Source organism: Geotrypetes seraphini, chromosome 16 (genome assembly GCF_902459505.1).
Source record: "Geotrypetes seraphini chromosome 16, aGeoSer1.1, whole genome shotgun sequence".
Lineage (NCBI taxonomy): Eukaryota > Metazoa > Chordata > Amphibia > Gymnophiona > Dermophiidae > Geotrypetes > Geotrypetes seraphini.
The window spans coordinates 24,075,262-24,101,012 of NC_047099.1; the positions used below are offsets into that span (position 1 = coordinate 24,075,262).

The 25,751-nt window shown below is 43.5% G+C and overlaps 1 protein-coding gene across 8 annotated transcripts in view; it reads right to left on the minus strand.

The window, feature by feature from the left end:
- Nucleotides 1–1,977: 1,977 nt before the first annotated feature.
- KDM6B (lysine demethylase 6B) overlaps nt 1,978–25,751 on the minus strand; it is a 236,655-nt gene continuing 212,881 nt past the window's right edge. For all 8 annotated transcript variants that reach the window (XM_033924256.1, XM_033924261.1, XM_033924253.1 and 5 more), the window contains 5 exons: nt 24,092–24,279; nt 16,252–16,393; nt 13,883–14,009; nt 13,455–13,625; nt 1,978–4,138 (listed from right to left, as the gene is read on the minus strand). In XM_033924256.1, coding sequence (XP_033780147.1) covers nt 4,115–4,138; nt 13,455–13,625; nt 13,883–14,009; nt 16,252–16,393; nt 24,092–24,279 — 652 coding nt within the window. In that variant the 3' untranslated portion in view covers nt 1,978–4,114. The remainder of the gene's footprint in view (nt 4,139–13,454; nt 13,626–13,882; nt 14,010–16,251; nt 16,394–24,091; nt 24,280–25,751) is intronic.

A 25,751-nucleotide genomic window follows, 5' to 3' on the forward strand; every position in this document is an offset into this window, starting at 1 on the left:
CTTGGAGAGGGTGAACAATCTGTTATCTACTAAGTCTAAGCAGATACACCAACGCTTACTTGCCACACTTCTGATTTCTGGCAAGTTTGGCCACCCTTAAGAGATGATGCTGCGATTCACCAAGTACTAACTACTCTGACTCAGAATGATGCATCATATTTTCTATGGAATGGAATTAGGCCAGTATCATATGTAATTTGTCTGGTGTAAAATGTTGCTTTTGAATAGGGATTGGGACTTATGTACCAACCACACCCAAGTGGTTTCCAAACAGGTACTTCAAGCATTTTCCCTATCTGTCCTGGTGGGATTACAGTCTATCTAATGCGGTGTTCTTCAATTGCCGGTCCGTAGAGCCAGCATGTGCACGTGCTCTTCAGCTGCCGGCCCATGGTGCGTTCGATGCGGGGTTGTCTTCGGGCCGGCTCCCTCTAAGGCTTCCAGATGAGGCGTGGGATGCGCTGCCCACAGCTTTGTGCACTGCAGCACAGGGAGCCGGCCCGAAGATAACACCGGGGATAGGCCAGAAAGCAAGGCACAGCATGGTGGGAGGGAGACGACGACGATAGGGGGAATGATTTTATTTTTTAATTTAGTGGTCGATTTACATCTGCTGTCTGTTCAGGAAGAAATGCATTTGTTTCTTTTCCTCTGCATGCAGAGTCTTGCATCTTAGGGTTTGTTTGTATATATTAATACTTTTAGTTTTTGGTTATCTGTGTTCTGGTAGGAATGAATATTGAGAAGCATACAGTGTGCTTTGTGTAGTTTAATTTTGTGGTTAACCATTATGTGTTGTTAATATGATTATATTGTGTGTGTATATATGAAAAATGAATGGAAAAAATGGAGTTACAATTAGTACTATTATAGGGGCGGGGTCTGGGGCGGAGGTTGGGTGGAGATGGGCGGGGTCTGGCCCACGACTTAGCCCAGTGTTCTTAAACTGCTGGTCCGCGGACCGGTGCCGGTCCACAAAATAATTATTTTATTTCCGCCGGTCCACAGGTGTCAAAAGGTTGAAGAACACTGATCTAATGTACCTGGGACAGTGGAGGATTGGGTGACTTGTCCAGGGTTACAAGGAGCAGCGCGGGGTTTGAACCCACAACCTCAGGGTGCTGAAGTTTTAGCTCTAACCAGTGCGCCACACTCTTCTTAAACTTAAAATCTCTCCCCTCTCCCCTTTCACATGTCCAGCCCCCAAGGGCAGGAAGTGTTTGCTTGACCTTACCTTACTCGGCATGCATGGAATCTTTTCCTGATTTTAATGGTATTTTTTTCAAAAAAATGTTTAACTTAAATTGTACTTTATTTTGATGTTAAGTGCTGCGACCTCTGATTCAGAAACAGTGGTATATCAAGACTTAAATAAACATGCACAGAATGAGCATATTCCAAACCTGCAAAGACCTGTTTTATCTCCTAGACCTGCCAGTGAACCTGATATCACACTGAGGTGAGGCAACAAGCAACTTCAGATCACTGAGACACACTGTATGGTCCTGGATTGGTCCCTCTTAGGCCTAGATTCACCAAGGGCTCGGATCGGATCCGATCTGTGTCCGGGGGGCTGATTCACGTATCGCCCTCATGCAAATGAGGGCGATCGGAATAACGCCCCCCAACCAACTGCCCAGATCACTCAGTAGTGATCCTGACGCATGCGCAGACCATCTGTAGCTGGTCTGCGTATGCTTAAAGAGCAGCGATCTTTTTTTTAAAAAAACAACAAAACAAAAAAACCAACCTTTTTAGCCAACCCAGCAAGCCCGTGGTTTTAACCCGCGGGTTAAAACAAGGTTGGCTGAAAAGTCGCTGACCACAACTACCTGAATATTTACTCCAGTGTTTCCAAGTTTACAGCCTCATTGGAAGGGGGTTAGTTTACAGCGAGAATGTAATGGAAAAATGCGAGGATCCCCACTCTCAAGTCTGCACGTCATTCAGTAGAAATAGGCTGAGACGTTTTTTTTTTATCAAAAAGCTTTATTAATTAATATTAATGTCACACAAATTCACAAAAGATAGAGGAGTTTCTGGCTCAGATATCTATGGTGTGGTATTTAAAACAGTGCATTTTTTTGTTGTTTAAAAAGGCAAAACAAGGAACAGATATTTAAAAAAGGAAAGTGAGGGAGGATACCTAAAAAAAATTAACAAGTTTGTAATATTTTCCCCATCCCTAAAAGTAAAAGTTGCAATTATATCTCCCTCTTTGCTATAATTCTGTTCTCCTTAAAACAGTGATTTGGTTTAATTTTTATCATTTGCACAGGATTATAAACTTTAATCTGTGGCCTCCCAGTACAGTTAAATCTCTCCCCTCCATCACCACTTTCCTCTATCTACGCCAGATCTAGGGGTTCGCTGAGAGAACAATTCTGCGGCAAGCCGGGGCTGGTTTTGTGTGGGGATGAAGGAAAAATTACAGCACCATTCATATGAAGAAAAACAAGACCTGTTTTTCATTCTTACAGTGTTAAGAAAGAGATCTTAAAAAAAAAAAAAAAAGACACACACAGAATTCCCCCAACTTCTTGAATTTAAATATACAGCAACCTTTATCAAAATTAAAGAATCCCTTCCCCCCTCCCTACAAAGGAATCAATAAATAGGAAACGCAAAACAGAACAAAATTATAAATTAAAATTTTTAAAAAAATTACAGTTGAACAAACTTAAAAAGAAGAAGTAGAAATAGACAGGGGTGGGGGAAAGGGAGAACATATAGGCAAACAAGCAAGGAACATTCCCTATCTCCCCTCTCAAAAAAACCCTCAAAAATTAAAAATTGAAAGAGAGCCACAATATATATATATATATATATTTATATATTTAGATATATTTATATAAACACTTGTAACAATTCTTCCAAAAACAAACCAAACCAAAAATAACCGCAAAATGTTGAATTCTTGCTAGAAAACCCGTATAACTTTTTTTGCATTTGAAATAAAATTTTTACAAAACAAATTTATATTTAAAAAGTCCTCTTACCCCACGTGTATTTTAATGCTTATAAACCTCTTCCCCTCCCTTTTTTTTCAGATTTGAATACAGTTAATTCTTTACAAAATTGCAGTGTTGTTGATGAATTCTCATTAAAAAAAACAAACACCAAGGAGGAGTAAAAAGTTCTCACTCGTTTTTAATGGTGTATAAATCAGATTGCCCAGGTCATGACTGAAAAATAAATTTGGAGAAGAGTCCCATACGGAATGGAAATGCAGGGAAAAAACAGTATATTTCAAAAGCAAATTTAAAAAAAACCCAAAAATCACTAAGCCGTTCCCATTTAATAAACAGGACAGCTGATGCACCATCCTGTTTGCACTAGTGGCAGGGGATTTTTTTTCACTTTTTCAAGAAAGTTCCAAATGCTGCCACTTCCTTTTCTAGGCCCAGATGCCGTCTTAGTTTTCTTTTTGCTTCTCATCATTTTAAATAAAATCAATATATTAAAATGAAAAACCCAACCACCGACCCAAAAACATAGCTCGAAACATAAATAACTTGATTATTCACAATGAGGCTGCTGCTGATTGGCTGGCTGCCCTGCAATCCAGCCCTTCCCCCCTGTTCCACAGCTTAGTAAACGTACTGCTGATCGACTGTCTCTTTGTCATTCTGTCGACAAACGCACTTTAAGGAGAACCAGCAGCTTGACTGGAGAATGTGACCATTTCTGAATAAGCAAGCACCGTGATTGGCCACTCCTCGCTGCAGGGGGGTGGGCGTGGCTTTCATTTTCCCCACCTGATGGGTCCATTTGTAAACAAGCACCATGAAAGACCGCCCCTGTTGAAGGGCGGGGGTGGGTTGTTTTCTGCTCCATTACTGGAGGTCCAGTTTGTAAACAAGCACCATGATTGGCCGCCCTCTTTCGTAGGGCAGTTTTGTTTCCCGCTCTCTGATTGGCCACTGTCTTGAAGCGGACTTGCTGGTTTTGCCTGGTGATTGGGTATTGGGCCGATGGTAACTCTGTAACCAAGATCCATGATAGACTGCTTTTATAGGGGTGGCGAGGGCGCGGGCGACCCAGTTCGCGGCCCCAGTGGGTGACAAGTAGAGACGGTCCCAACTGGCAGGGGTTAGGGACTATGGCTTTGGAATCATCGATTGCTAGTCGAGGTGGCCTAAAGAAAGAGAGAGAGTACACAGAATGTCACACAGAAACACAATCACCTCTAGGACTGGATAACTAAAGGGAATACATTTATGTATTAAATACACAACTTTTTATCAGTAGCTAAAGAGGCTGGTGCTAAAAATAGGAAGCTGAAAAATTAGCACCACACAAGAAGAAATAAACTCGACATGACCGTCTTTCAACAAAACAGACTCACCAAAACAGGTCACAGTCTTTCACTAAAACAGGTCACAGTCTTTCACTAAAACAGGTCACAGTCTGTTGGAAATTTTCTCTGTTTCATAAAAACTTGTAGTCCCTCTAAGCCAGTGGTCTCAAACCCAAACCCTTTGCAGGGCCACATTTTGGATTTGTCGGTACTTGGAGGGCCTCAGAAAAAAATAGTTAATGTCTTATTAAAGAAATGACAATTTTGCATGAGGTAAAACTCTTTATATCTTATAAATCTTTCCTTTTGGCTAAGTCTTAATAATAGTATTGTCATTTATAGCTAAAGAGACATATGATCAAGAAACGGTTTTATTTTACTTTTGTGATTATGATAAACAGACCGAGGGCCTCAAAACAGGACCTGGCGGGCCGCAAGTTTGAGACCACTGCTCTAAAACTGACACAAACACACGTTCGGTGATGGCAAAAGTCTTTTCCTGAGTATATGTTTGGTTGTGTGACTATTTTAAAAGCACCACGAGTACTTATGTGATTAGCCACCAAAACTTGCAGACTTTTTCATTTGGATTTCTGAAAACATCTGTAAAATTTGGTAGAAGAAAGGCCAAATTTAGATTGCAGTTGTTGAAAGGTCAGTAGAGATTTATTTTCTCTAAGTTGACTAATATTCCAAAAACATACGATGCTAATTTTTCAAACTCCAGTCAAGGTAACTTGAATTCAAGTAAAGCAACTATTTCCTACAGGGCTCACAACCCATGTTTGCACCCAAGGCGATGGAGGAAGTGGCCTGGCAGTTGCAGCAGTGGGCTGCGAACCAGGGAAGCCAGAGTTCGAAACCTGCTTCTTCCATCGCTACTCTCTTTGACTAGGCATTAAGTATCCACGCCTTTGAAAGAGGAGTATGTTGTACCCAAATACTATACCAGTACAGCTCTAAAAAACGATTCAACATTTATAATATTCAGGGTGAAGTGACCTGCCCAAGTTCACAAAGCGCCAAGCAAGCTTTGAACCCTGACTTCAGGGGGGAGTGGTCCGCCCCGGGCACCATCTTGGTGAGAGCGGCAGACACCCCCTCCCGCTCCTTCTCCTCCCCCCCCCCCCACTGCCGTTCCCTTCCTCCATTCCTCTGTAACGTTCCCGTTGCAATTCCCTTCTCCTATTTGACCCCTTTCGCCTCTGAAGTATGGCTTGGACCCTGGTCCAATGAAATCAGTTCCCATTTGCTCTGGAATACTGACAGCATATTGTGCGCTGAGACGCTTCCCTGCTCGGCGGTTCTATTTTACTGCGCATGTGTTTTAATGTGGCACGGAGTTTCATTCGTAGTGTGCATGTGCTAACTAAGGTTTTATTATTATAGATACCTGTAATGTTTGCTTTTGAAAAGGACTATGAATGTTAACTGGAATCCGCTTAGGTATTTTTAGGCGGGGGTTTACATTTTTATATAAATGAAATGAAATAATAAAGGCGAGATTTTCTTTTCAGGAGTTTACGTCAACATAAAATTTTGAATAAATGCCTTTGTAAACTATCTTGACTGCAACCACAGAAAGGTGGTAGATCAAATCCCTCCCCCTTTTCCTTTAGTGAAAATTTCACACATCCTGTGGCTATCTAGGAAGGCAGCAAAAGGAAAAAAACTGTGGAAAAGATGTTCTTGATGCAGACTTTTATTCAGTCTATATTAAAAATAGACAATTCACACATGCATCACCCAATACGGTTTGTGTTTTAACGTTTTATCGGAGCGCAGACTTTGCAGTACAATCCTTGAACCTGGGGTTACGTTGATTTCTCAACGATCTAATGGCAAACGTTAGAACCCTTGAGGAAGACGTGTTCGTCGAAACACGGACTGTGATGGCTTCCTTTTACCTTATGCCTATGTGAATTGTCCTAAACCGGAACGTATGCAGGTGAAGTTGGACTCATTTAGAGCACTGGTGATCAGACTGCTGGGCACGATGGACCACTGGTCTGATCCAGCAGCGGCAAGTCTTATGTTCTGATGTTAATCAAAAAAAGTGATTTTTATGTGTGGGGGCTTAAGTTTTGGATTGACTTCCTTTTACCTTATATAGTGAAGAGTTCATACAACAAAGGTTTCCCAGGACCTCAGCAATACCACTCAGGGCTCAAATACTCTCATAGCCCTAGAACTTAATGTATCAAATCGTCACTGGTCCAATTATTTTTATATATATTTTTTGTATATTTATTTTAAATTATTTTAGAGGTAAATTCTCCCCATATTAGAAATTTCTAAATTATAAATATTTCACATGTGTTTAAAAATATATAAAGCACTTCTTTTCGACAGACTAAATTCTTTTTACGAATCTGGGACCCTGATATTTATTCCTCGTCTCCTAGAACCCGTAGTCTGATTTTGAATGCCTTACGAGTCTGAGGTGATTTGAGTGGTGGAGGGTGGGTTGGCGGTGCTGGAGCGGCCTGTCCCCTGTAGGATCTCCTATGTTTTCCTTCAGGCCCTTTTTTTAGTTTTGCTGGACCATTTTTGTTTGTTTGTCTGTTAGACTGGTAAGTCCTATTTTCTGGGGGGGGGGGGGGAAGTAGTATGTGGGGGGGGGAGGCCTTGCCTTTTGTATCTCATTGTTCATAAGAGCAAAGGGCTCTGGTTTTCAGTGTTTACTAGACCATTTGTCTGGGCCTCTCCTGTTGGGTAGGATTGGGCTTTTTGCTGGTTTCTTTTCCTGCTCAGGGTTCTTGCTAGGGTATCATGCTATGTGTTGGGACTACTGTACCTTAGTACATCACCTTGGGTTTGTGTGGCAGATGACCATTACCTCTGTATCCATGGCATTCTTGTAGTAGCAGGAGAATAGGGGACAGTGGATTTGATGTTGGGTGGGGAAGGGTGGATACAGAAGGGGGGTGGGAATTGGAGGCTGTTGTATATTTCTGACGGTTTTGTATTTTTGGGGGGGTTTTCTTCCTGTTCAATAAAAAATTGTTTTACAGTAAAAATATACAAAGCACTTAGCTTTATCAGTTTAGATCAGGGATCTCAAAGTCCCTCCTTGAGGGCCGCAATCCAGTCGGGTTTTCAGGATTTCCCCAATGAATATGCATTGAAAGCAGTGCATGCACATAGATCTCAGGCATATTCATTGGGAAAATCCTGAAAACCCGACTGGATTGCGGCTCTCAAGGAGGGACTTTGAGACCCCTGGTTTAGATCTATTTTCTCCCTAAGGTGCATAAGACTTTGCACATTCCTCCAGGACGTCCAATAGTTAATACTAGAGGTTCAGTGTTGGAGCCACTCTCAAAGTTTATTGATAACTTTTTGTGTGAAGCAGCTAAAAAAGTAAGAACTAATGTAAAAGATTCTGCTTACTTTTTGAGACTATGGGCTTCCTACTCTGGACCGATTCATGATGGGCTATTAGTTACCTATATATCTGCATTCCCCAAGATGAGGCACTTCAGGTGATTTGAGAAACTTTGGAAGAGAAAGGCCCAAGTCAACTATCCCCACAGAATTCTTGATGGGACTAGCAGAATGGGTTATTCGAGAGAATTATTTTTTCTATTCTGATGAAATTTACCAACAGTGGTTATAGGGAGAAGAGGTACGTCTTTAGTTAGGGTTACAAGACGTCCGAATTTCCCCGGACATGTTTTCCTTTTCGAGGACATGTCCGGGGGTCCGGATGGCTTTTCAAAACCCGGCACTTTGTTCAGGCTTTGAAAAGCTTCCTCGAAATTGCGTTGGGCATCCGCGCATGCACGGATGTCCTCCTGCCTGACAAGAGCGGGGGCGGGGCTAGGGCGGGATTGGAGGCGGGGATGGGTAGAACTGGGCGGGTCCAGATTTTACTAAAGTTAAGAAAAAAAAATCTGGTAGCCCTATCTTTAGTTTCTTCCTTAAGTCAAGGTATGTGGTGGGTCATTTTAGTTGTCTTGGTAGTTCCAGATGTGGGGAGCTTCGTATTCGAAGGTAGCCTCAAACATCTTCCAGTGTAATTTTTTTGAAGTGATGGGAGGGATAGTTTAAAGCGTTGTGTCACGTGTGAGTTGAAGGAGGAATGTGGGACTTTGATATCAGGTGTTTCAAGTTTATTATTAGGTGTTTATATACCGCCTATCAAGGTTATCTAAGCGGTTTTACAATCAGGTACTCAAGCATTTTCCCTATCTGTCCCGGTGGGCTCACAATCTATCTAACGTACCACGGCGATGGAGGACTGAGTGACTTGCCTAAGGGCCACCGCACGAGCGGACTGCTGGGCATGATGGACCACTGGTCTAACCCAGCAGCGGCAATTCTTATACAGGGCGTGGCCATGGGGGCCACCCTGTATGTTGACAAATTTGAACGTTCTTGGCTATATCCTTTTGAATTTTTTTTCAGAATAATACATTATGGTGTCTTTACTTGGATGATGTCTTTTTTCTTTGGAAAAGTACAGTATCAGATCTTCATCCTGTGGTTAAATACAGTAGATCCACACTTGCAGTTTATGTTGACTTTTCACAAAAAGACCTTCGATTTCCTGGATATTCAATCTCAAAAACCAGTGGGGGAGGGGGGGTTGATACTACTCTATATAGAAAATCTGTAGAGCGCAACTCCCTCTTACAATTTTCAAGTTTTCATCCTTTCAATTTACATTACATTAGTGATTTCTATTCCGCCATTGCCTTACGGTTCAAGGCGGATTACAAAAGAATTACAAAAAAACTTATTACAAGAACAAGATATCTGGTAATTTCTAGAGGAGATAAAGAGTAGATGAGGTTTCTTTGGGGAATCGGGCAGGTATTAAGTCGTTTGCAGGAATTTCTTGAAAAGTAGAGTCTTTATTTCTTTTCTGAATGTTTTGTAGTCTGGGGTCATAATTAGTAGATTGGAGATTTGGTTGTCGAGTTTTGCTGCTTGTATGGCTAAGAGGCCATCATATAGTTTTTTCCGTTGAACTTCTCTGATTGGAGGGTGCGTGAATGGAGTGTGGGTTTTCCTGTGTCTAGTAGTTGATGTAGTTTGGATGAGGCAGTTGTTCAGGTAGTTATCTTAGATTAAGAAAAATCTGTTCTACATTTAAATAATTTAAACATCAAGCTTTAATTCTGGAGAAAAGGTTTTTAGAGAAAAACTACCTTAAGCGTGCTTATATATGTGCACGCCATGCTAACAGAGAGTTATTATTACACTTCTCCCTCCGGATTCGCGAGGGATAGGGGCAGAGCCGGACCGTGAATGGCGAAAAACCACAAATATCTGACCCACCCCCGCCTCACCTGGTGGTCAAGCGGGCTTTCGGGGCAGGAGCGATCTTCCTACGCTCCTGTCCCTTGCAGATCGCCATTAGGAAATGGCTGCTGTGAGTTCCCGTAGTCTCTTGAGACTACGACGGGAACTCCCTACAGCTATTTCCTAATGGCGATCTGCATGGGGCAGGAGCGTAGGAAGATCACTCCTGCCCCGAAAGCCCGCTAGACCACTAGGTAAGGCAGGGATGAAGACTTAACGATGGGTTTTTTTTTTCTTTTTTCCCTCTCCCCAAAAAAATCGCAAATATGTGAAATCGCAATTACCAAAACCTCGAATGGGGAGGGGGAAGTGTACAAGAAACAGTAGAAAGATCAAATCCAGCTATAGTTTGTGTTCTTCCTTTTTCTAGAATAGCTCAAATTATGTTGCATAGCATTGAACATCATTAGAGCGTGCGTCAACTGTATGAATGTTTTGTTGAAGCTCCCACTATTGCTTTCCGAAGGGGGAGAACAATAGGCGATAGCTTTTACCATCAAAAGTTTAAACCCTTTAAGCTGCGATCAAAAGGTTTTCATAAAAAGTGTGGTCACTGTCAATGCTGTACCTATAATATTGAGGGAGATTCTTGGGTAAATCCAGGCTCAAATATGATATTAAGATCTAGGTTTAATTCTACTTGTGCAAGTGAGAATGTAATTTATCTTATGCCCATGCAACCTGATATATGTTGGCCGCACTAAATGCCAGACAAGCGTTTGTTTGACAGAACATAAATCAGGGATTGTGAACAAGGTATTATAAGCTTCAATTGTTCAACACTGGGAGGATATGGGACATACGCTGGCGAGTAACTGATCAAGTTATAGGGGAAGGGGGTAATCTGGAAGAATTTTTGAACTGGAGAGAGCAAAAATGGATCTATTAATTATAAAACGTAGCCCCTTCTGGTTTAAATTTAGAAATCTAATGGGCAAGCCTTTTCTAACTATGGAGATTCCTGACTGATGGAGGGATAGAAGAAGGAGGAGTTAAGTGAGGGATTTAAATCCTATTCTGAGACGCAGCCGCCATCTTGGTCCGGGAAAGTGCTGGAATGAATGGTGGCAACGCTTAGGGTAGTTGGTGAGTTAACAATCTGTGTATTTAGATATGTGGCTTTTAGTAAAGGCTGTGGAGATAAAAGTATATATTCTTCACATTCTTTCACAGGGGCATCCTTGATACAGCGCACGGCGAAACATGAGAACATAAGCATTGCCCCTGCCGGGTCAGACCAGGGATCCATCGTGCCCGGCAGTCCGCTCCCGCGGCGGCCCCCAAGTCCATGACCTGTAAGTGCTCCTAACCTACAACTTCCATATCCTGTTCGCCTAATGTCCTGTAAGTAATCCTCTATCTGTACCCTGCAATCCCCTTTGCTTCCAGGAAGTCATCCAGTCTCTTTTTGAACCCCATTATTGTACTCTGTCTTATCACCTCTCCTGGAAGCGAGTTCCAGGTGTCCACCACCCACTGAGTGAAGAAGAACTTCCTTGCATTCGTTATGAATCTGTCTCCTCTCAATTTTTCTGAATGACCTCTTGTTTTTGTTGTCCCCGCTAGTCTAAAGAATCTGTCCCTCTCCACCTTCTCTATGCCTTTCATAATTTTATAAGTCTCTATCATGTCCCCTCTCAGGCTCCGCTTTTCCAGGGTAAAGAGTCCCAGCTTGTCCAACCGTTTGGCATATGAAAGGTTCTCCATGCCCTTTATCATCCTTGTTGCTCTCCTCTGGACCCTCTTGAGTATTGATTTGATTTGTTCTTCTTAAGGTATGGCGACCAGTATTGGACGCAGTATTCCAGATGTAGGATGACCGCTCCTGACCAAGTGTTCTAAACTGATAAAGCTAAGTACTTTATATATTTTTAAATACATGTGAAATATTTACAATTTAAAAATTTCTAATATGGGGAGAATTTACCTCTAAAATAATTTAAAATATATATACAAAAATAATTGGACCAGTGACAATTTGATACATTAAGCTCTAGGGCTATGAGTGAGTATTCGAGCCCTGAGTGGTATCGCTGAGGTCCTGGGAAATCTTTGTTGTATGAGCTCTTCCCTATATGATTTGAATAAGACTATTGAAGAACTCTTAAGATTGATTGCCTGATTGATAGTTCTTCCTTTTACCTTATGGATATGTAGGTTGTCTAGTGCAGTGGTTGCTAACCCTGTCCTGGAGGAGCACCAGCCAGTCAAGTTTTCAGAATAGCCCTAATGAATATGCATGGAGCAGATTTGCCTGCCTGTCACTTCCATTATATGCAAATCTCTCTCATGCATTTTCATTAGGGTTATCCCAAAAACCCGACGGGCTGGTGGTCCTCCAGGACAGGGTTGGGAACCACTGGTCTATTGTATATTTTTAATATAGACTGAATAAAAGCCTGCATCAAGAACATCTTTTCCACAGTTTCTTTCGTTTTGGTTTCTCGATTCACTGTGGAAATATTGGGGTTTCTCTTGCCGTTTGACTTTAGCTGTAAAGGCAGTACATGTCCAAAAATGTACTTAAGAGGTTTTGGAACTCCCTTCTTCAAATACTCTCGGAGTGGTACAGGACCTTGTTTCCCAACTCAAGCACTTGCAGAGCGAGAAATGTGGACACAGGAGAGCACGGAAATATCAACTAGAGCAGTGGTCTCAAACTTGCGGCCCACCAGGTACTCTTGGAGACCCTCAGTATGTTCATCATAATGGCAAAAGTAAAATAAAAGTTTCTTGATCACATGTCTCTTTAGCTATAAATGATTATTATTAAGACTTAGCCAAGAGGAAAGATTTATAAAGAGTTTCACCTCATGCAAAATTGTAATTTCTCTAACAAGACATTTTTTTCTGAGGCCCTCCAAGTACCTCCAAATCCAAAATGTGGCCCTGCAAAGGGTTTGAGTTGGAGACCACTGAACTAGAGGCTGTAAGGACTCGAAGGTGGAGGGTGAAGAAGTGCTGCCGAGACACAAAGTTGGACTCAGGACAAACAATGTTGAGTGTCCAGCCCTGCTCCCTATCTCTTCCCTCCAGCAGGGACTCTCGTGTGCTGCCTGCGGCTGATTGGGAAACCTCCTCTCTGCCGCATCCTGCCCCCTATTTCACCTAACATCCAGATGTGTCAGAGGGGCGGTTTTCCGGCAGCCGCAAGCAACACGTGTCGCTGCCAACCCCTTTTAAAAAGAGGCTTGGTTAAGGGAATGAGGGGAGGAAGATGCAGGACTGCAGAGCCAGGCCTAGGGAAATCATAACCTCCACCCCCCCCATCTTGGCTGCCCTGGGGTAAAGAGGATACTGGTGCTGCATGCAATATGTATACAGTTCGATTAAGTCTGAATATTGCTTTGCATGCTGTTTATTCCCATATTCTAGTGATGCTACTGTTGCTAGGAAAGAGAGACCATGTGATTATAATAAGCTCCACAAAACACCATTGGTTAGAGAATGACATGGGGACAAATTTTTCTCCATTCCCGCAAGTTCTTTTCCTGTCCCTGCAAGCTCCGTCCTCATCTGCACAAGCCACATTCTAGAGCTCAGATTGTGATGTCATAAGGCCTCATTCCACCAATGCCTAAGCTCCGTCCTCATCTGCACAAGCCTCAAACCCTTTAAAAAAAGTGTCCGAGGTTTGTGCGGTTAAGGCAGAGCTTACAGGAATGGGACAGGGACAGCGACAAAACTCATGGGGATGGGGACAAATTTGTCCCCATGTCATTCTCTACCACTGGTGTCTTCTATTGTCATGAGAAAGGAGCACATGCGCTGCTGGTCTGGAGCCGAGCGTCAGGCAGTAGAAGTGGTTTCGGATCAGCCACGCTTTGTGTTGCAAAATTCTTACCAGGCTGAAGGCATCGAAGGACTGCATGAGCTCCTCCATTCTGTACTGCTCTAGCACCACTACACTGTGCAGATTCGCACTTCGGGCCCGGGCACAAGCCTCGCAGTGCACCAGGTAAGTATTTTTAGTGCCGTTCTCACTCGTCACGAAAAGGATGTTAAATACTTCCACCTGCAAAGGAGGTAGCGAGAGAAACACAATCTCAATCCCAGCTGTAACTGTGCCTTTGTATCCGCCATTCAAAGCACAGGGCAGTCAAAGCAATGCCCAATAGAACACCAGAACGCAATAAATGCAGACAAGTTCACCAGCAAGGCAAAACAAATACAACGTAGGGCGAGATTACAGGGGTCAAAACAGGAGACTATAGAGTGCAAACGCTTGCCGAAGAAGACACATGTAGTTAGGGAAATGCATTTGGCGCTTACGTCGCATTCGTTGCAGTAATAGGCCGGCTCGTCCTTCACGCGGCCCTGGTAGGCAATCTTCTTTCCCGATCTCACTAGGCTGTCCCGCTGGATCTGGCAGTGTTTGATCGACTGCATCAGAGAGAATCTGTAATTGAGGAGGAGGGAGGGGTGGGAGGCGTTTATTAGGAAGCTAGCATGATTGGTTTTTGTTTAAATCTTTATTGATTTTCAAATTTTGATAGTGCAATACAATTGGTAAATCATAAATACTGCATAGAACGCACTAATAACTACAATTATTACATTAAACAGTCATTTACTCCCATCCTCATCTTAATTATTAATACAATAATACATATGATGTGATTTCAATATTATAATTAAATATTTTAACTCCTCAATGTACATTTCCCTCTCCCCCCACCCTCCCTGGATGTGTAAAGAAATCTAATGAAAAGGGAAGAAACATGACCCTTACTGTAATACAACAAAAGTAGTCAGTGGACTCCATACATCATTAAAGAACTTACTAGTCCTCAAACATTCCACCATCATTCTTTCATACTTATATGTGGTACATACATTTACCCACCAAAAAGTGTAATTAATCCTGTCATGGTTCTTCCAACTGGTTCATAGACAAAACCGACGAAGATAAAGGCGCGCGCCGACAACTGAGCGCAAGACAGAAGTGTGCGCGCCGAAGAAAAAAAGTGTTTTTAGGGACTCCGACGGGGGGGGTTTTGTTGGGGAATCCCCCCACTTTACTTAATACAGATCGTGGCGGCATTGTGGGGGGTTTGGGGGGTTGTAACCGCCCTCATTATACTGTAAACTTAACTGTTTCCCTGTTTTTTAGGGAAAAAGTGAAGTTTTCAGTAAAATGGGGGGTTAGAACCCCCCACAACGTGGCGCGATCTGTATAAAGTAAAGTGGGGGGGTTCCCCCCCCCACACACCCCGTCGGAGCCCTTTAAAACAGTCATTTTCTTCGGCGCGCACCTCCACACTGCGCTCAGTTGTCTGCACGCACCTTTGTCCCGGCACCCTTCCAACTATGTGTAATCAGTTGAACAGCTATTCCCGTCATGATCAGGAAAAAGCGACTTTTATACTTATCTAAAGTAGGCTTAACATGTAGGAATGTACCACAAATTACAGCTTCATAGGTTAAGGGAATAGATGACTCAAGAATAGGATTTATTTGTCCCCAAATTGACTTCCAGAAACTAAGTATCAATGGACAAAAAAATAACAGATGATCCAAAGTCCCTCTATTAATAGGACAATGCCAGCATCTATTAGATTTAGAATGATCTATTTTTTGTAATCGAACTGGGGGGTCCCCAACATCCTATGTAATAAAAATAACCATGTTTGTCTCATAGATGCTGACGCTGTACAAATCCAAATTCATGATTGTTAATATACCGAGCTTTGGCGATCTTCTAGTGCAGGTTTCCCCTCATGTTCATTCCTTAAGCCAAATACACGCACAGTCATACGTACTGGGGGTGGCGGTCAGAGTTTTTTTGGGCTGCCAGCCGCAGTGCGCCTGTGAATATCCAGGTATGTGCAGCTGGCTATCATTCATGCAGTTAAGTGAAACCAGACAAAGGCAGGATTGCGTTTTATGCCGTCTGATTGGTCCAGTCACCTTAGGCGATTAAGGGCTGACTCCGCCCCTGGACTATTCACAAAAACCCCAGCTATGGCTTTAGTGGTCAGTTGCTGCCAAATATTAGCAGATAGCCAGACAGGAGCCTCTTCTGTCCAGCTAGATAGCTTTGAACATAGACCTCACTACAGGTGATTTGAGTTAGAGGTCTGCACGGGAACGGAGATCGCGGTAATCCCCCCTAATCCACGGGACTCCCACGGAGACCCCCCCCCCTCTAGCCAACGGGACTCCCACGGGGATGGAAGGCTTTGGAAGCAGGATTCGTCCATATAATATAATGGACACGTCAACCTTAGTAAAAGAGGGGGTTTATACGTTAATTACCTGAACAGAAAACAAAAAAAGGGTTCCACCAAAGAGATTCCACAAGGAAAACAGCAGCGGAAACACAAAAGAAACTGTGGAATTGATGATCCTGTCAGAAGCAATTGCTGCTTTTTATGGGGACGGGCGGGGATGGAGAGGATCCTGGCGGGGATGGGTGAGATTTCAGTCCCCGCGCAATTCTCTAGTTTGAGTGCCTGGACCCTTCAAAACGATTACGACTCTATATCGGTCTGCCCATCATCCCTTCCCCCCTCCACATTTTGCCACTATCTTTTCACAAACGCTTGTGACCATTTAGACGGCTTAGGCGCTTGCCATTGGGCTCTTTCTACTATCCCTCCCATGAGCTGTCATTTCAACGGCTCTGAAAGGCCACCTACTTAATCATCTTGTAGAGGTCAGGGTCACTGATCTTGACAGTACGGGCCACATTCCACGAGACATGTATCATAGGGACGATGGACTTAACGTTCTTCACCTCGTTCCACTCGTAGCGCTCCAGGGCTAGCTGATACTGATACGCTGCCAGAAGGGAAACAAGAAGAAAGACAGTTAAGAACCAGCAAAACCACACAGGACTGCGGCACAGATTAAATAATGAAGAAGAATCTGTCCCCCTAACCAGTGGCGTAGCGAGGGAAGGAGGCACTCGGGGTGGTGGTGCCTGGCATTGCTGCACTGGGAAACCCCCCTCCCCCCATCCCTCTTGAAATCTTTGCTGGCAGCATCTCCTACCTGCTTCTCCTCAGCTCGCCCTCTGATATCAGTGGGAGTGTGTGGCGCAGTGGTTGAAAGCTACAGCCTCAGCACCCTGGGGTTGTGGGTTCAAATCCCCGCTGCTCCTTGTGACCCTGGGCAAGTCACTTAATCCCCCCACTGCCCCAGATACATTAGGTAGATTGTGAGCCCGCTGGGACAAACAGGGAAACCGTTCTGAGCTCCCTTGGCAGAATGGTCTAGAAAACTAAATAAAAATAAATATCACTTCCTGCTCCCACGACCAGGAAGTGACATCAGAAGGAGAGCTGAGGTTGGTACCAGCAGCAGGCAGGAGACGCTACTTGCTGCTGGTGAAGGTTTCAAGAGGTGGGTGGGCAGAGAGGTGAGGTGCCAGCGCCTCTGCCAAGATGGCGCCAGGGGCAGTCTACCCACGCCCACACTGTCCCTAACTCTATAACGCTGGACACCCAAACTTTACGTTAATCCTCAAATTCTCTAAATGGCGCTCGAAACTACGCACACAATTTGAGTAATGAGCCACTTCATGCCAGTAACAGGGCACCATCCATCAAGGGTGCTAACTGGCAACAAATTGGATTTGTGTGTTCATCTTGTTAAGCACTATTCTATAAAGATGCGCGTATAAATGCTTTTAGCACATAACGAAAAAGAGGGCATGGACGTGTCAGGTGCACTCGCTAAAGATGCGTGCAGTGTTAGAAAAAATTGGGGAGCCCGTGCCTAATTTACGTGTGGAGATTTACGTCAGGTTTCAGTTGGTGTAAACCAGGGGTAGGGAACTCCGGTCCTCGAGAGCCGTGTTCCAGTCGGGTTTTCAGGATTTCCCCAACGAATAGGCGTGAGATCTATGTGCATGCACTGCTTTCAATGCATATTCGTTGGGGAAATCCTGAAAACCCGACTGGATTGCGGCCCTTGAGGAGGGACTTTGAGACCCCCTGATTTAAACAATAGCACCCAGGCCACCGATGGCATGTCAATCATACACCGATGTGGTCTGTAGAATCGCGGCTGGTTTTTGTTGTTTTTTTTAACACAGGCACCTTAAATGTAGGCCAGCATTTCAAAGGCCTACATTTAAGGCGCCGTCCTCACGCTTACGGAGGTGCCCCTTCCGGCACAAACCACACCCCTGCTAGCCTTGGGCATCTGTAGGCATCCCTATACACCTCTGTAGACGCAAGACAGGCACGTCAATTTTTTTTTTTTTTTTTAGAAACATGCCCCCTGATTGGTCGGTTAGGCAGCGGTAGGGTGCTTAGTGCCACCTAACCACAGCATGCCCTGTACAGAATTCTGGCTTCTGTGCGCATTTTTTCAGCATCCAAATTTGGGCCCCGTTTACCAAGTCTAGTCCTAAGTGTGCAAAGCTGCACACGCATTTTATAGAATAAAGTGTTAGCTTAATTGTTTAACCAAATGCCAAGTGCTATTAATTGACGGATCAGAAGTGCACCTAGGAGTTACAGGCAGAGGTTACAGAATATTAGCCGTTACACGCTAAACTGCCTAAAGCGTCCAACGTCAGCTGCAGAACTGTGGACTTAAAAGTAAGCTAGCATTCTCTTTTTTTTTTTAATTTCTTGATTGATATTTTGAACTTGACAATGTATACATTTGAAAAATCGGAAAAAAAACAAACTATATGAAAATACACTATTAACCTCAGAAATATTACAATAAAAATTTTAAATCCCTTCTTAACCTATAACAGTAATGATATTATATTATACTCATCAATATTGTAGAATATGATGAAATTTATACCTCTAAATAAATAATACACCCCCCACCCCGGATGTGCAAAGGAATCTAACATAAAGAAAAAAGAATCACTTTAATTATAATGTGACAAAATTAGTTAATGGACCCCAAATCCCCTTAAAGGATTTAACAAACCCTAAACGCTCTGCCATAATCTTTTCATATTTACATGTTGCACATACAGTTGCCAACCAAAAACTAAAATTAATCCTATCATGATTTTTCCAATTAGATGTGATCATTTGAACCCCTATTCCTGATAAGATCATGAAAAGGCGACTATTATTTCTATCCAAAGTGGGTTTCTCATGCAGAATCGTTCCAAAAATTATTGCTTCATATGTCAAAGGAATAGAGGATTGAAGAATATTATTAATTTGCCCCCAAATCGACTTCCAAAAGCCAAGTATCAATGGACAAAAAAAATAAAAGATGATCCAAAGTCCCAATATCAATATGACAATGCCAACATCTATTAGATTTAGAACTATCTACTTTATTCAACTGAACTGGAGTCCAAAAAATTATATGTAATAAAAACAACCAGGTTTGTCTCATAGATGCTGACATTGTACATCTTAATCTCCAAGTCCAGATTCGTGGCCAACGAGAAACAGAAATATGCTGTTTTAACTCGATACTCCAAATATCTCTAAGACATTCTCTAATGACAGTTCTGACACGAAATTAGCACGCTTCATCACCCTGGCAACTAAATTACTGCAACCTTCGGAGAATTTACCCCTGCACATCCAGAGAGACGACCCTATTGAATTTAATTTTATGGAGTTCCTGGGAAACTCCATGCTGATAACTTCAGAAATACGTGTACTGTACTAAGTGTATTGTATGTTACTAATTGTAATCTGTAATTCACTGACGATCCAGCTCTCTTCACTGTGAACCGCCTAGAAGTCATAAGATTATGGCGGTTATTTCGTTATTATTATTAAAGTTGAAATGGGATAGATTCCGTACAAACGTAAGGAAGTTCTTCACCCAGAGAGTGGTAGAAAGCTGGAACGCTCTTCCGGAGTCTGTCATAGGGGAAAAACACCCTCCAGGGATTCAAGACAAAGTTAGACAAGTTCCTATTGAACCGAAACGTATGCAGGTAGAGCTAGTCTCAGTAAGGGCGCTGGTCTTTGACCAGAGGGCCGCCGCGTGAGCGGACTGCTGGGCACGATGGACCACTGGTCTGACCCAGCAGCGGCAAGTCTTATGTTCTTATGAGACCTCTGTCCCTCTTGTTCAGGCTTGAGTTGATTCTTTTTCAGATATGGGCTAGTGAATGATGTCATAATGAGTACCAAGAGACAGACTTGAAGATCTCAATAAGTATACTTTGGAGGAAAGGCAGGAGGGGAGATATGATAGAGACATTTCAATGCTTATGTGACATAAATAGAGTGAGAGGGCATAGGATGAAGTTAAGAGGCGATAGGCTCAGGAGTAATCTAAGGAAATACGTTTTCACAGAAAGGGTGGTAGATGCGTGGAATAGTCTCTCGGTAGAGGTGGTAGAGACAAAGACTGTCTGAATTCAATCAAGAAAGTGTGGGACAGGCACGTGGAATTTCTTAGTGAGAGGAGGATGAGTAGACTGGATGGGCCATTTGGCCTTTATCTGCTATCATGTGAGCTCTATGACCTCACAATGCAGGTGTAAAGAGCCTTAGCCCAGGGGTGTCCAATGTCAGTCCTCCAGGGCCGCAATCCACTCGGGTTTTCAGGATTTCCCCAATGAATATGCATGAGATCTATTAGCATAGAATGAAAGCAGTGCATGCAAATAGACCTCATGTATATTCATTGGGGAAATCCTGAAAATCCGACTGGACTGCGGCCCTCGAGGACCGACATTGGACACCCCTGCCTTAGCCTATAACCATAAAGCTCTATGACCTCACAATGCGGGTGTAACAAGCCTTAGTCTATAGCAGGGGCAGGGAACTCCGGTCCTCGAGAGCCGTATTCCAGTCGGGTTTTCAGGATTTCCCCAATGAATATGCATTGAAAGCAGTGCTTGCAAATAGATCTCATGCATATTCATTGGGGAAATCCTGAAAACCCGACTGGAATACAGCTCTCGAGGACCAGAGTTCCCTACCCCTGGCCTATAGGGAGAGGAGGAGATAGTGGATGCTGCGGATGGGCAAACTGGATGGGCCAATTGGCCTTTATCTACCATCATGTTTCTATATGCAAATTATAACTTCCTGTAAGAATAAAGGGCTTTTCTGTTTACTTTGGTTTTGTTATGTGGACCATCTTGCTTGACTTTTGAATAAATAAAAAAAATATTTGATCTCACATTCCGCTCAGCTCATCTCTGCAGCCAGTGGGCCGCTTGCAGAAATGCTGTATGCATTGTAGCTCACGGCTTCCAGACATCAGGAGTACGAGTCCAACCCCCTTGCTTGACAAGAAACACGGCCACCTGGTTATCTGTTTGCCCAAAAATAGCCACTCGATAACAAGTGCTGAAAGGCTGACAAAAACAGTTTTAAGTCTTGCAGCTTCAGCCAGGGATTCTGTCAGGGGTTCACCAGCCTTTATGTGATCTCCCCCCCCCCCAAACAGAGAAGCACTGTGTTCAAAAAACCCCCGACAACTGCATGCATGTAAGAACGTGTATATGTCTTCTGTTTACTGTAATCTATGCTAAGAAAATACATGCACTGTACCTGAGGGATATTTTAGAATACCCTCAGGTAGACTCTTTTATACCAGACAATCTAATATAATAAAATGCTAGGCCGCGCAATGTGCACTCAAAAGTCGTGTTCCCTGATCCGTCACGGAAACACGAGTGCGCATGCGCGCCCACGGCTCCTCTATCGAACCGCACCAGGATCGAGAGAGGAGCTGCAGCGGCGGCTTTCAACTAAAAAAAAAAGTTACACAGCTGGGGGTAGCCGCGAGGTTGCGGCGGCCTTCCTCACCCCCGACTCTCACTGTGCACAGAGCTGTGACGACGGGTTTGAAGAAAAAAATAAAAATAAAGGGAGCCGTTAGCCTTTAAGCAGCTCCCTCTTAATTTAAGGTAAGTCGGCGGCTTTCAATTGAAACACGGGCGGGCAGCCCGCAAACAGAAGGCTGCCGATGCCGAAATGAAGCTTCCCGGGGGGGGGGGGGAGGACGGCACGACAAGCGACGGCACGGCAAGCGACGGCGAGGAGGGAGTGGGAGCAGGCCGCAGAGGCTGTCAGTGCCTGCAGGCCGCGGCGGCTTTAGGCAGATGTCGGCATGGGAAGAAGTGCTGATGGACCGGGGGGGGGGGAGGCAAAAAAAAAAGGAAGGGAGGCCTACTGCTGGACAGGGGAAACAGAAAAGATGTACTGCTGGACAGGGGAAGAGGTGCTGATGGAGGGGGGGCAAAAAAAGGAAGGGAGGCCTACTGCTGGACAGGGGAAACAGAAAAGAGGTACTGCTGGACAGGGGAAGAGGTGCTGATGGACGGGGGGCAAAAAAAGGAAGGGAGGCCTACTGCTGGACAGGGGAAACAGAAAAGAGGTACTGCTGGACAGGGGAAGAGGTGCTGATGGACGGGGGGGGGGAAGGAACGGAGGACTAATGCTGGACAGGGGGAGCAGGAAATAGGTACTGCGTGGTGGACAGCTAAGGAAAAAGAAAGACAGAAAGAAAGAAATACAGAAACAGGCTAAGGAGAGAGAGAGAGAGAAAGAAAGAAATACACACAAACACACACATATTCTAGCACCCGTTAATGTAACGGGCTTAAAGACTAGTCTATATTATATTCCTAGGAGTTCCAAAGAAATAAGGGAAGAAGGGGAAAATGATAGATTGGTTTCACCAGATAGGCTGAATATTTCCCAATTTTTTTAATCTTCTAAAGATTTGATAACTAAACAGGCTACATTATTGGTAACCTTCAAATTGGAGATGGAAAAACAACAAATCCTTAAATTATACTTTGTGAATAAGAAAGCTGTTTTGTGGACAACTGAATATTTTTCCGGACGTGTCCAGACAGGCACAACTTAGGAGAAGGCAATTTCTACAGCTTAAACCTCAAGTTTTGGCTGTGGGAGCTGCATTTTTCCTAAAAATTTCCTTGTAAGTGCCTTGTAACATATGGGAATGATAAATATACTTTTGTAGATCCATTATCAGTTGGAAAATTTCTTGAAAGATAAACCTGTGCAGAAAGTTTCAGATACTAATTTGGTTGAAGATTAAAAAGTGACATATTTGATTGAGGCCTATTTTGCCTGCCAGGAATACTCTATTTTGTTTTAATTTATTTCTTATTATATAACTAAAGTGTGGCAGTATTTGGCTCCATTAATGTGGACTAGAATTGATGTTTATTTTCCTGTATTTTGTTATCTTTTAGTAACAAAAATCAATAAAGTATATAATAATAAAAAAGAAAATACACGCACAGCTTATTATCTGTAACGAACATTTACATGTATAAGCAACAGCTAAAGAAATACCATTTCTTCTGTGGTTGCTCCAACCCTTTGGAACGCAGTACCGAACACGTTAAGAGAGATAACGTCCCTCGAGAAATTTAAGTCGTCTCTTAAGACGTTCCTTTTTAACGACACTTTCCCAAGTTTAACTGTCCTTATAAGGATTTTTAAACTTCCTTTTAGTTCACCTGTATTGGACCTACTTGTTACAACCCCGCCCTCTTGTTCTTTTTCCTGGTATCTTCTCTTTTCTTAAAAATAATACTGTTATTTCTCCCCATTATCCTTCTGTATCTGTTTGTCCAGTCATGCGTCTTATTTTTTTTGTCCTTTTTATGGTATATTATTTGAATTACCGTATTTGCCGGCGTATAAGACGACTTTTTAGTACCTTAAAATCCTCCCCAAAGTCGGGGGTCGTCTTATACGCCGGGTACAGTTTACATGCCCTTACTTGCGGGGCTGGATGTACTCAGTCGCGCGGCTCTTCTTCTCCCTACCTTCTCTGCTTGCAGCACAGAGCCGAACGGAAGTCTTCCCGACGTCAGCGCTGACGTCGGAGGGGAGGGAGGGCTTAAACAAAGCTTAAACAAAGCCCTCCCTCCCTCCGACGTCAGCGCTGACGTCGGGAAGACTTCCGTTCGGCTCTGTGCTGCAGGCATGGCAGGTAAGGAGAAGGAGAGTAGCCTCGCGGTACCAAGAGAGAGGGGCGGCCGCCCCGCCCCGGTTGCAGCACAGCCGGCCAGGTTCCCTTACTTTTGTGGCACTTCTCCGACCGACCGATAACAGCCCGGGTCCGACAATCCTCCCTGCCCTGTAGCCGCGAATCTAAATACCTTCTTACAGCAGCTGTAAGAAGGTAATTTAGATTCGCAGTTAAGGGCAGGGAGGTTTGTCGGACCGGGGCTGTTGTCGGTCGGTCGGGGAAGTGCCACAAAAGTAAGGGAACCTGGCCGGCTGTGCTGCACCCGGGGCGGTAGAGAAGGTGTGCGGAAGAAGGGGTCGTCTTATACGGCGAGTATAACACAAAACTCTATTTTTTAACTAAAAGTTGGGGGGTCGTCTTATACGCCCAGTCGTCCTATACGCCGGCAAATACGGTACCCTAATTTTTATTGTACAACCACCTTGAAATATATGATAGAATGGTATATCAATTTTTTTATAACCTTGGTAAACTTGTCTATGAACCATCCTGCATTGTTTGTTTTTGACATAAAATTAATGTTTTTGAAGACTTTTTTTGTATATTAAACATTGCGGTACTCACGTGTCAGGGGTCCAACATTCCAGGCAATGTTGTTGCACCATCCTGTGGCCTGCACCCAATGTACCGTGCCAGCATTGATCCACACCAGATCACCGGGACGCTGGATGAAGCGATACACTGGGATGTTTTCCTTGTACAGGTCCTCTAAGATCGGCCACCAGGACCCAGTCAGATAATCCACATTGTGCCTGTATCCATAACAAATAATGACTCTTACTGAAGCAGAAGAGCACAAGGTGGAGTGCCAAATGTAACCTTGTTGCATCCTGTCGTGCAAATGCATGGATTTTATTTAATTTAAACAAACTTTTATAATCCATTTAAAGCACACAAAAAGATCAAGGTAAATTAGAAATACCACAATAAGAAAACAATTTTTAATTTTATTTATTCTATTTTTATATTTTTAAAAAAGATACCAGTAATAAAAAAAAATGGATCTGCTCATTCTATAATTATCATTCTGTTAAGACTCACCACCAGTATCTACTGAATAACCATGTTTTCAATAACCTTCCAAACCTTATATAATTATACAGTATAATCTCATTATAATGGACTCGCTTATAACTGAACCTCATCTATAGCGGACGAGGTCCATTGGTCTCGGCCATGCGCATTTATAAACATGCAGAAAATCATCGCATATAGCGGATATAACGGACAAACAATTTGGTCCTTAGAGCCGCTTTTAGCGGTAGTTTTGTTCGACTAGAACGGACACGCAGGCTCCGCCTACACGAGGCGTGGCGTGCCGGTGATATAGTATCAAAATGCAGCCCAGAAGAAAATGACAGAATATTTTTCTTTCCAGGACAATGTTTCATAATGCTTTAGAACAATGTTCTTCAACCACCGGTCCATGGACCAGTGCCAGTCCACAGAAATTTCCTGCTGGTCCACAGAGCCAGCAAGTGCATCAGGCCCAAAACAGTGTTCTTCATCCGCCGGTCCACGGTGCGATCGATGCGGCGTTATCTTCGAGCCGCTCCCTCTTCCTAACTGATTCAGTGCACAAAGCCATGGGTAGTGGCTCCTACGTGCGTCCTGCGCCTGAACCGGAAGCCTTCTCTCTGACGTTGCAACGTGCAATTAGTACTATTATGGGGGCGGGTTCTGGGGTGGAGATTGGGTAGAGATGGGCGGGGTCTGGCCCACGACTTAGCCCTGTGTTCTTCAACCGCCGGTCCACAGAATAATTCTTTTATTTCTGCCGGTCCATAGGTGTAAAAAGGTTGAAAAACAACTGCTTTAGAACATCTTTTAGTGTTCTGGTTTTGCAATCGTTTCGTGCCATACCAATGTTTTGCTGAGTTTTGTTCTTGATGTTGCTGACATGCTTGTGCAGTGACTGTTGTTCATTGATTGTACGTTGTTTCAAGTTGACCTAAATAAAGTTTTTAAAAAATGCAACTCTGGATATAACAAGACTGTTTTTCCAGGTCCCTTGAAGTCCGTTATGACGAGATTATACTGTATTCTCTATGAATCTCTAATAGCAAAGCATTCCATGATCCTGATGCAGTTCCCTGAAGCAATCTCTTATGAGTTAGCAATAATCCGAAACTGCAGAAATTTTGAACTTAACGTTTTGTTAATCTACCATGACATGTAGGCCCCTTTTATCAAGCCGCATTAGGGTTTTTTATTGCCGGCTGCT